The sequence below is a fragment of the Ostrea edulis genome, chromosome 4, assembly GCF_947568905.1.
Source record: "Ostrea edulis chromosome 4, xbOstEdul1.1, whole genome shotgun sequence".
In the NCBI taxonomy this organism is placed as follows: Eukaryota; Metazoa; Mollusca; class Bivalvia; order Ostreida; family Ostreidae; genus Ostrea; species Ostrea edulis.
This window is the reverse complement of record NC_079167.1, coordinates 53,115,721-53,127,567: the sequence shown is the minus strand read 5'-3', so window position 1 is coordinate 53,127,567 and position 11,847 is coordinate 53,115,721. Positions and strand designations below refer to the sequence as shown.

The 11,847-nt window shown below is 34.0% G+C and overlaps 1 protein-coding gene across 2 annotated transcripts; it reads right to left on the bottom strand.

The window, feature by feature from the left end:
* Window positions 1-394: 394 nt before the first annotated feature.
* Window positions 395-11,794, bottom strand: LOC125668575 (transcription factor BTF3 homolog 4-like). 2 transcript variants are annotated; one of them, XM_048902857.2, is made up of 7 exons: window positions 11,673-11,768; window positions 8,560-8,613; window positions 4,943-5,056; window positions 2,796-2,904; window positions 1,912-1,998; window positions 1,723-1,782; window positions 395-750 (listed from the first exon to the last, which is right to left on the bottom strand). In XM_048902857.2, the coding sequence occupies exons 2-7, from the start codon at window positions 8,611-8,613 to the stop codon at window positions 710-712; spliced, it is 465 nt and encodes a 154-aa protein (XP_048758814.1). In that variant the 5' UTR covers window positions 11,673-11,768; the 3' UTR covers window positions 395-709. The 2 variants fall into 2 exon arrangements, with proteins under 2 accessions (XP_048758814.1, XP_056018907.1); XM_056162932.1 differs by having other exon boundaries at window positions 395-1,782; window positions 11,673-11,794.
* Between the last annotated feature and the right edge of the window lie 53 nt (window positions 11,795-11,847).

The window sequence follows — 11,847 nt, the reverse complement described above, 5'->3', positions numbered from 1 at the left end:
CCAAGGACTCTTGTTCAATGTTCCGAGAATGGATATAGGAGTCCAGGCACAATGCAAATAGCAGGTATTATTGAAATTTCAAAATTGAATACTAAGCTGAGGGATGTTTCCTTTTCAAATGTACTAGTATACAAGGGAACTATAAAGAAGCGTGATTTCGTTTAATCAAAGCTTGTTGCACAATTTACTCTTGGGTATGGGTATTAGACACATGACCAAACATCTGAATGCAATCCCATCTATCTGAAGATATATTGTAGCTATTTTGGTTGAAATTGATCATGTGATTCTAGAGATTTTGAAATTGTGAAAAGTTGTTGAAAACAGAAAAAATTTTGATCAGAGAAGCTCATTTACAAGCCGATTTCCAGCGCAAGTAGAAAAAAAAACAAGGTTGGAGAAATTTGTATATTTATTTGGTTTTGCACTTGATAAAAAGATGAAATAAATATATAGCATATTAGGGCTAACAAATTTAAGTCATCTGATCTCCAAGTGCCCTTGATCATATAATGAAATAAAGAGATACAAGTCATTCGTAATGGCAGTTGACTGTTTAAAGGATGTACGTCCACATACACATCGTATACGGAACTGTACATATATTACGGCTGGGAAATATACGCCTCGCTTCACACTTGATAGTAACTTCAATATCACAAACCGACAAAATGTACATGCACTATATACAAAATCTTGTACATCAGTTTCACTCTCCTTTAGATGTTTCATCAAAGTTTTCCACGAGTTCTGAAAATAAAAAAGGAAAAAATCAATATATGCACCCAGGGGTGCATAAGCCGAATTGCATGGGATACATTGTAAAGTCAGGAATGATGTGGCCTATTTATAATTGTGAAGAACTAATTTCAGTTTTAAACTTTTCAAGTTACTGTCCAGAAACCATATTTGTCTGAAGTTTTCAATCTATTTTTGGTCACTGTGACCTTGACCTTTTTCTCTCCAAAATCAATAGGGACCTTGCTTTGCTGGTATCCAACAATATAACCAAGTTTCATTTGATTCAAATTAAAACTTTTCAAGTTATTCTTCGGAAACTATTTTTTTTTTTTTTTGAATTTTAAATCTATTTTTGTTCACTGTGACCTTGACCTTTGACCCATTTTCTCCAAAATCAATAGGGGTCTTCCTTACCTAGTACCCAACAATATATCAAAGTTTCATTTGATTCAGATTTAAACTTTCTGAGTTGTCAACCGGAAACCAAATTTTTCTGAAATTTTCATTCTATTTTCGGTCACTGTGACCTTGACCTTTGACAATTTTTCTCCAAAAGCAATAGGGGTCTTCCTTACCTAGTACCCAACAATATATCAAAGTTTCATTTGATTAGATTGTAACTTTTCGAGTTATCATCCGGAAACCAATTGTTGACGCCCAACCACCCACCCGCATCACCAAACCAATAGCCGAGTTCAACTTCGTTGCAACTCGGCTAAAAAGTGGTAACTGTTGTGCACGTAACTTAATAGATTTTCAATCACTCACTTAATCCTTATTTAGCAAAACTTACAAGGTTCACTGTTTATGGTGATAAAATAAAGGAATTTGACAAACATTTCCCCACCAGTTTAAATAAATTAATAGGTAAAACACTCATGGCTTCAAATGTATCCATTAACTCATCCACGATACATCCATACTTATGGATGATAAAATTCAAAATGTATCTGTATATTGTGCACTGGTAAAACAGTGTACCTGGGACTCCATCATCATCTTCATCAATGTCATCTGTGGACTGCTTGTTGTCACCAGAAGCTGTAATTATAAATGTAATTCAATTAACTCAAGACTTTGAGATGGAGCAAACTGATAAGGATGTATGCACATGCATAGTTGTTATAAAGATTCGTTATATTCTGAATATCATATGCTGAATAAACTTACCTGCTACAGTGGAGGCCAGTTTCTTTAAGCTACTGAAGCTCTCTGCACCTAATTGGTTTAAGATTCCTGGTAACATTTCAGCGATCTCTGCAAAAATTAAAATCACAATTTTTTAATAGAAAAAACTTTTTCAAAAGCTTTTATTGCTATTTGAAAAAGTCTTACAGATTTTTTTTTACTTAAGCTTAAGTCAATAATGTGCTATTATGATCTTTGATCTCTGACATGGCCCCAAATTTAGTGTTTTTGTTTCATCTTACCTGCCCTGCACAAAATTTAAGACTGTGAATGGAATAACCTTTTGAGTTTGCATGTCTTACAATCCCAAAACACATTTGACCTTTGTGACTTCTTCTGACATTTGAAATTGAATAAAAGTATTTCTCCGACCATAGACCATTTTTAAGTTATCCAAACCACATGGCGTATTTACTAATTCATTTCTTGGCACATTGATTTGAATCTGTATACTATATCAGTAAGATACTGTTCTGCAGCTAACTTAATTATTGTCATTTCAATAACAGACGAGAAAATTTTCAGAGATACCCTACTTTTACTATTTCTTCTTTTCTTTCCATTGGAGTGAAAACTATACATTGAAATGGTTGTAATTAGCTCCGGAGAAGTTAGACAATGACAGATAGGTCCTTGACGAATTAAAAAACCTCTCTTTATTCAAGGAGAGTTGATTAAAATTATTTCCTCTGTGTCGCTTACAATAATAATTTATTTCAGTACTTTTCTGTTGGTTAACTTTAGTCTCTGAATTGTTTATTATGAAACACAATATAAGCTTAATAAAAAGGAAAAATGTTCATCAACAATATCAATGTAGCACACAAGAATGTAAATTTGTTGTGGAGAAATAGCAGTGCACTTACGTTTGTTTTCAGCCTGTCCTGTAATTGCAAAGGTATTGGCAGCTAGAGAGGCCTGCACTTTTGGATTGTTAAAGTGGATCACCGTACCGTCTTCTTTAATCATATTTACCTGAAAAATGAGAAAAAAAACCCCAACAATAAACAAATTTAAATGAGACCTATGGGCTGTAACCATCACCTGAGCTTAACATGACAAAATAATTGTATGTTGTTGATGCATTGAGTGCTTTTCTTCAAACTCTGATCCCTGAGACGAGAATGATTTCAGTTTTGAAATCGATACTAAGCAATCCCCATTTTCTTTCACTTTTCTTATTCACAAAATTGCCTGGACAAATATTCTGAACTGTCCCCCCCCCCCCCCCCCATTAGTGACCTTAATTTTGGTCAAAAGATCATATTAAGGGTCACAAATTAGTTCGATGTCTGCTTCATTTTTGTCATTGGAGGAAAAATAGTGTCAAGGTACCACAAAAGAAGTACAATGAATAACGATGTTTCTTTGGCATGTCACTAAATATATCCTCGAATTGCTGTCTTATTGTCAAGTCAATCGAAGTGATTGAATGATTGAGAGTAAATTTTCTTAGTTATATAGGAAAAAATTTGAAACTGTGATTCAACTTCAAGAGATCAAGTTCGAGCCATCAAAAGTCACCTGTCTTGTAGTAAGCTGCGACTTCATAGCTTTTCGGTAAATTGTGATGTCACAGTGATATGGTTCTCAAACACGAGTAAATTAGAATATCATTTGGATGTAAGTTTTGAGTCACCTTACAAATGGTCTGCTTCCATCATTGTTCGTTGCGCATGAACAATTAAACATTTTAAACTTCCTTGCACTACCATTCCAATTCTTTTCAAATTTGGTATGAAGCATCTTTGGGACAAGAGGGACATAAATTGTAAATTTCCAAAAATCTTTTTTCTACAACTGCACATTTTAAAGATTAAACGTCCACTGGCCATATTGGTTATCCCGAGTTAAAAGTATCACTAGCCAAAGGAAATGAAATAATTTTCCTATTCTGCATATCTAAGCTAAATTCTTATATTCAGCAATCATATACATGTAGTATCAGAAAAGAAAATGTGTTCTGAGTGCACAAATGCTACCAAAAAAAGCCCATACTCATGACACCGAGCATATTATTACTAAATTTCTATTTCAGATATCAAATCAAATGTAAAATTATAGGTCCAATTGTCGTGTTGAAGAGACAAAAAAATGAATTACAGTAAACTTATTTTTGTTTTAATTCAGTGTATTTAATATGGATCAAAAATCAGAAAAATATAAATATACATCAAAGAAAAACAACTCTTGCTAGAAAATAGGTATTGAGTTGACAGAAAATCTGATCAAAAATTCACTCCGACTTAGAGGGTCAATGCAGAATTCCTAAAATTTCTCTGGAAAACAGGTCCCCAACTTATACGAGGGTCGATTTATATGCAAATATATACTGTACATATTGTCAATGAAGAACTGTTACTCCCAACATCTTCTTAACATCAACTTCAAGTATTTGTGCGTAGAATCTATATCTGAATGACCCACCACAAGATTTGAACACTTCCAGTTCCATTGTTGCTCTAGTTTAACATCAAGGCCAATACTGTCATGATGTATTGTTGTGTAATACATTTGGACTTGTGACCTAGGCAATATTCTAAACAAGCAGACGTCCTATTTCTATTGCCAGAGTTCAATGTAAAGAATCATGTAAGGTCTGAAAGCTTCATTTCAGTGTAAAGAAACTGTAAATTTTGTGGTAGTAAGCACTCTATAGAATTACAATTGGACTTTTACATCTGGGGATTCGATTGGACCATGGCCAATTTGTGACAGCTTATATTCTCGTGTGTGAATTTCAGCTCGACGGTAAACCAGCATCGAGCACTTTTTGTGAACTTTGATTAGACATACTGTAGTTAGTAATTTTTTCATTAGTATATTTTTCTGTAAATAATTTCTTATATCTTTGAATTCTTTGTGATTGATTTCTGCTGGTCTTTGGATTTATTCTGCCCATTACTGAACTGAATATTGTTTAACATCCCTCTCGAGAATAACTATAGCAGGAGTACAATACTGTTAAACATATGCTTAATTTTTTTTTTATGTCTATTAACAAGAAAAATACCTCCTCTATGCCAGGAATATTGTTCACTGACAACTTTTTGAGAGAACTTTGTAGCTTTTTGTCATCTGTTGTTGCAGTTCTGTGAACAACCTTCTTCTTCCTCCTTGCAGTACCCTGTAAATGAAATTGATGAACATGAATTTTCTTTTAAATATAGTGAATTTCTTCCCCAAAATTGAAATTTTGTATGTGTAGCAGTCACCCAAGTATCACCTGGGTTTGATATTCATGCTGGTCATTTCCACCCCAACAGCTTTACATGACCTGATTATCAACTTAGGTTGCCCAAATGATGAGTTATGGTGTGTGGGTATTTAAAAGATATATTAATAGAATTTTCTTATTCAAAAATATGTGGAAATACTCACTATACACAACCAAAAAATTACTTTGGTGATTTTTACATTATTTGTCCATAAACTTTTTCGACAAATATCTAAGGCCAAAAAAAATATTAATTACTTGGTTCTCAGGCCAGTTTTGTCAAAATTAAATGAGGGAGGGAGGACTATCATTTTTCCTCATAACCAGAGGGATTTTTAAAAAATTTTTTATTTCAAAACTCCCATTTTTTAATCCAGTGCTCAATAAACATTGAAAGAAATTAAGAACATTGTTTCCTTCTCTTCTTATTTCTCTTGCATTTTGTACTTTCTTTCTGTTGTGTGGCAACTGGTGATTAGCCCTACAGCTTTTACCCCTTCAGTTTGCTCAACTGTGTCATCTGCACAGTAAAAGCATAATGGAGGGAATATACCAGCACTATAACACAGGGTTTTGACACATATATATACTATATATACCAGTCTGCTCAGATTGTGTCAAAACCCTGTGAATCAGATAACACATTATAATTTCTGTTACATGTGTATGTTTACATAATGGAGTTGACAGATGAAAACAACAATTTTTTTATTTATGTGAGCATAATTGCTGTAAGCCAATGTCATCTTTGTGTTTAAGGCGTAAATCACATACCAAAACATGCCATTCAGATTTCAGCGTAACTACTTTCGTTTTGATACGGTACTCAATTTTGCCGAGTTTGTTCAGTTTATTCCAGCACATACCGTCCTCTATCGTCATTTGGGCGAGGTACATAATTGATTATCTACAGAAGTTGATCATGAACCCCAAAACGTTCTACTAAAATCGTCCGTCTTTGTTTTTTAATAGACAAAAAGTCGTGGCAAAGGCGACAACACGGGCTAGATATGGGGGCCGCCATTACTCAAACCAAAATGTATGTATGACGCGATTTGATCACACGTGTCTGTATCCTCCAGACGTTTGTCAAAGATTTTACTGATGGGAGTCTCTAAAATGCGGTCAGGGTTTCCGGATTTTTTTTAGCACCTTACCAATGCATGAGAGAAATTTTATTTTATTCGTTTAATGATAAAAATGGGTAATGTGCATTGTTAAAACAGATGCAGGTGGGCCTGAAAACCAAGTAATTAAATTTTTTTTAAGGCCTAAATATTTTATCAGGACCCTCAATTGTCTATAATTGCAAATACGGAAAGACAGACACCACTGTACCATATTATATCCCCTCTAAAACAGACATGTATACAAAAATTAATAAACTTGAACCAAATCAGCATTTATATACCAAATTTCAGTTGAATATGAATACAAGAGGCCTTATCGGTCACCTGAGTATATGTTAAAAGTTAAAAATTCCAGGGGCTATGAAGTCTTATTATGCACATCTATTAAGCTAAATTCTAATATTTAGCAACAGTATATAACAAGATGTGTTTTTATAACTTAAATGTCCTCGAAAGTGCCTCTACTGAAAGACTAAACATAATATATGTAACATTAGCACGATATGACTAATTTGGGCCTGCCCAAGAATTAAAACCTTAAGGTTGCATAATTCATAATTTTGGTACATCCTTTCCTGCTTTTCCTAAATATGCCGTTAGTTTTTATACTGTAACAGCAAACAGATATCATAAAATTTACAATTTTTGTAGAGGCCTTCTTATTCTAAATCACTATGCATTTAATTTTTATCACACATGTGTAATTGTAGATAAGATCTTTGAAAATTCATAAATTTTGACAGTTTTTGCCATGCCCCAAAGGCTCCAGAAATTACAATTTATGTCCCCTTTGTTCCAATGATGCTTTATACTAAATTGGAATGTACTTATCAAGAGGAAGTTAAACATGTTTTATTATTCACACATTCAATAACTGGCTATTTCAATTTAACATCAATAGCACTATATATAAAATGGTATTAAAGTGTTTTACACATAAACATTTAACACTATATAACAAGTTTGGCCCCGCCCTGGGGTCAGAACCTTTACCCCTGGGATCATGAAATTAACAATTTTGGTAGAGGCCTTCCTGCTCTACATCACTCTGCATTTAGTTTTTCTTACACATGTGCGGTGTAGAGAAGATTATTGAAAATAGTGATGGGCAATCGGGGAAAAAATAATAATCGATGATCGAATTAAGCGGATGTACCTTTTCGATCGATTAATCGAAAAATAATTGAATTTTAACGATTTCGAATTTATGGCATAAATATATTAGATTTACTTTATGATTTACCCTAGATGTTAAGTTAATTAGAATAAAATCATTAGATTGATTGCATCTTGTTTAACGTCTCTCTTGAGAATTTTTCACTCATATGGAGACGTCCAAAATCATAATTAGAAATATGAAGTTAATAATCTCATACTTTCGATTTTATTTTCTCGAGTTAGGGATAGATCTCTCGACTTTTGTTGTTCTTATGGGATCTGGGTTAGAATAGAGCCTCATTACCCCTTGCTTGTTGTAAGAGGCAAAATCCGAGGCCCCGTGTCACAACAGGTGTGGCACGATAAAGATCCCCCCCCCCCCCCCCCCCCCCCCCCCGTTCAAAGACTGTAAGCGCCCAGCATAGGCCTAAATTTTGCAGGCCTTTACTGGCAATGGTGATGTCTCCATGCGAGTGAAAGATTCTCAAGAGAAACGTTAAACAATATTCAATCATATCGGATGATTCAGCTTCGTCAGCCATTTTTGATTTTAGATAAGTTGCGGCAGGGATATTCGTATTATTAAAAAAAAAAATACCGACGTCTGCAATTTTTGATTTTCAAAATGACAATCGATTATTCATATTGTTTCAGTTATAGCGACCGACAATCAAAAGTCGGCGACAATCGGTACATCACTAATTGAAATGGGTAAATTTTTGGATGTTTTTGCCCCGCCCCAAAGGGTGCAGGAGTCTGGAAATTTACAATTTATGTCCTTGTCCAAAAGATGCTTCATACCAAATTTGAAAAGAATTTGGAATGATTGTTATCAAGAAGAAGTTATAAATGTTCAATTGTAAACGCACAACGATGGACGCAGACCAATATTGCAATAGGTCACTTGAGTGACTCGGGTGACCTAATAATGAACAGAATTATGACGGAAAAGGGTAACTCTATACGTCTCAGCCATTTTCATGGCAGGGGCATAAAAATACCCGATCTTCTCATTGTTCTTCAGAGATCTCAAAAGATTCTATGCATTTCCATCCTTGCCTGAAGACCATGATTTGAACAAACGTGAATATAAATTCTTGATAAGTAGAAATCCTGTGTACAAACCTTTCCACCTATACGAACTTGTTCTTGTAGCTGCTTTAATTTTTCTGCATTCATCTACAAATAAAAACATCATGATAGCAAAGCCAAAATCAATCATTTGAAAACACTTTTGATTAATGACTGTTTCTTGTTTATGTTTCCTCTTCCTAAGTGACAAGACAAACATGAATTAAGCTACTATCAGTATGTATAATATTTAGTGCCCATTCAAGAGAAATTCATTTGATTATTCGTGGATTTTTTTTAACCCCTTGAGTCCTGGGGCCTTCAAGTTTGGGAAAAATAATGATATTTGATTGAAATTGGGAAATTTGTTTCAAACAAATAAATAAGAAAAACAAGCAAAAAGTTAACCATTTAATATTTTATTATCAATGTGGATGGCGTAAACAAGCTTTAATTTCAAGTCTTTGGCAGAGAAAAAACTGTCACAATTTTTTTTTGCAACATAGTGGCACCGAGGTTGGATGGCCCCTCATGGCATATTCTCATCAAAGCATCCATCATTTTGGAATTTTTAGGTATCAATTTGGAAAAACACCTGCTTTTCAGCATTGGAAATGGGGCTGAATTTCAGCCCTCCACAGTCCCTAAAAAATTCCTGTTATTGACCAATAATCACTAAGTTAGTCAACTGATGCTACCATTAATCGATTTTGATTTTCAACCGATTTGACATTACTGTGTGGGAATAGTATGATGTCAGTTCAATTGGGAATAATAGCATCAAAATAAAACAAAATAGGAAATTTTTTCCTTTCATGTCAACTAATGGCATTTGTTTTGAATAAACCACATTTTAAAGAATAAACAAGTATTCCCTATTCACAATTTTACTAACAAGCACCATTCTTTTGGCCTCTACTTTCTATCTAAAAGGAAGTGAAGAAATTAGTCAATGTTTCATAAACTTTGCGATGTGTGATCCTTGAATTATCAAGACTTACCAGTTTGTCACTGGACACTTTTTAGCTTCTCAATTGGAAAAAATTGATAGCATTTGAAAATTGGAATGATACTGTTTATCGGTAACAGTTAATGTATAAGCCCCCCCCCCCCCCCCCCAAACCAACCAACCAAAACAAACCAGCAACAACAACAAATGCTGTGGTGAGATTATCATTTCTGGAAAAGTTTATCAATGACAGTCCATTGCATGCACTTACTAGTGACATTTAATTGTGAGCGACAATTGCTTCAACACTAGTGGGGAAGGGTAGGTGGGTGGTGGTGAGTCTGAATGACAGTGATACAGAAGAATCATTCTTTGAAGGACCTCCAAGACAAGAGATGATCAAAGATGGAGTTTTGTTAAAAGCATCAGCAATTGTCATTAAGTAGTGTTCATGAAAAATATATTTAAATTTTGGACAGACAATCTGATGCATTTCAGAGGATTGACTGAATTTTTGCCACACCAACATTGACAATTAAAAACCATCCACATTGCCATATTAAGCAATAATTACACAAATTTGATCAGTAATTATTCTTGTCAAATGAAATCACACACTTTGACCTAATTCAATCAAAAGAACAATAGACATCTATTTGTTTTTCCATTTCTTTTTTTTAAATCTAGAAACTTCACAGTACCTAGCAATATTCACTTGTCTGCATTTTTACCACACTGGTACAGGACAAGCGATCCTACTAACAGAAAACCCTGGATATTTGGAATAATTACAGGTGTGCAGACTGATTATTGATGATAGTGCTAATAATAATCAAACAAACCAATTTCCATCCACCTATAATCAGTTTTATTCAATTCATCAAAGATTACATTTCCCCTTCGTCACACTCTTAAATTTTTATGAACTTTCAACATCGCAATTCGAAGAAGCTAAATTTTCATACATCCAAAATAAACAAATTTGATGAAAAATCTAATAAATATGAATTATCACAGAACTGTTGAGTTCTTTATACTAATTAAATTGGGATTGAGATAACAGATTATGGAGCAGCAAAGGTGAGCACTTTCTTCCAGTAAAATGAAGATGGGTTATAGATGCAACAATTTGCACTATCACCAATAACCGTTGTAGTCAAGTCTACAGAACATACTTGTAATCCCCAATGTCCTATAGCATTCTCTGTTATGTAAGACTCATGGACACTTGTTCAGCCCTGATAGTTTCCATTTTAAGAAGGAAGTTTAGAACTTGTTTGTTTCCACTCACACTGTGATACAGTTTATGAACATGAGACAATCCAGGAAAAGTTATTTCGGTACCTGCGGCATTTCATAATTATGTTTTTGTTAGGTGGCACTGTACACCTTCAGTATAAATATAAGCGAAGCTGCAAAGCCAAGTCAGTTACCAAGTTGATGCTGAAGCGACTGGACAGACGGCTGGTAAAGCGAATAAAAGGTATTTCAAGATTTGAATTAATAAATTCCTTTGAAGCTTTAGATGTGGCTGTTCAAGCCTTTCCTAGCTTTAAGTATTTTTTTTTTTTTTTTTTACTAAATTCGAACACGAGCCGATATCCAAAACCTTGAGCTTCTAAGAGCCAGGAGTCCCATTGCGCTGATCGAGTTGTAGGAGTCGATTGCTCAAGAGCATTGTACATAATTAATTAAAGGCAAGTAGTCTCCACAATTATCTGTATATTTTGTGTAATCAAATACTTGTATATTTTGAAACTACCAGGCCCTCAAAGTTAACTGAGGGGATTCAACCGCCTCTGTCTGTAGTAATTATACAAAGTTACACGCTACAAACACTCCAGTCAGGAGTACAACTCTAATATTGCAACAAGAAACAAAGCACGAGGGAGTAGAAGATCCATTGTGTAAAAGAAAATGTATTTCCAATCACGGCGTTGTTTTCGATATAAAAAAAATAAAACTTCTTCAATCAATATTCTTTGAATTACTCAAATTTACGATTGTACAGCATCATTCGTTTGCTTGTCACTAGGGATATATAAGCATAAATACTTGTATACAATAGTAGGATCCATGTTATTTTTTGTTCTTTGTAAATTATAGTTTACACCAAAATTTGTTAAACCTGTTCACTTTGCCTAATATGACATGTAAATTATCTAGTGTTCTACTTTTTGCCAGATGTGAATACTGTGTCTAAGTTTATGATATTTACCTTGATCTTACTGTAAAATTGTAAGACCCACGAGGTCTCTAATGGCCGCCTGAAAAAGGAAGATGACGTATTAAAACTGGTATAGTAGTCTCAAATCTTTTTTTTAATAAAGAGATTTTATTATTATAAGAAAAAAATTAATTAAGAAACGTATATTTGTACTTAGCCCGACAAT

Excerpts from the sequence above, each read along its gene's own strand:
- LOC125668575 (XM_056162932.1), bottom strand. The coding sequence starts at position 8,613 with ATGAATGCAGAAAAATTAAAGCAGCTACAAGAACAAGTTCGTATAGGT. Across the intron at positions 2,905-4,942 it reads ATATTCCTGGCATAGAGGAG|GTAAATATGATTAAAGAAGA; the intron begins GTATTTTTCTTG and ends CTCATTTTTCAG. Across the intron at positions 1,999-2,795 it reads AGGACAGGCTGAAAACAAAC|AGATCGCTGAAATGTTACCA; the intron begins GTAAGTGCACTG and ends TAATTTTTGCAG.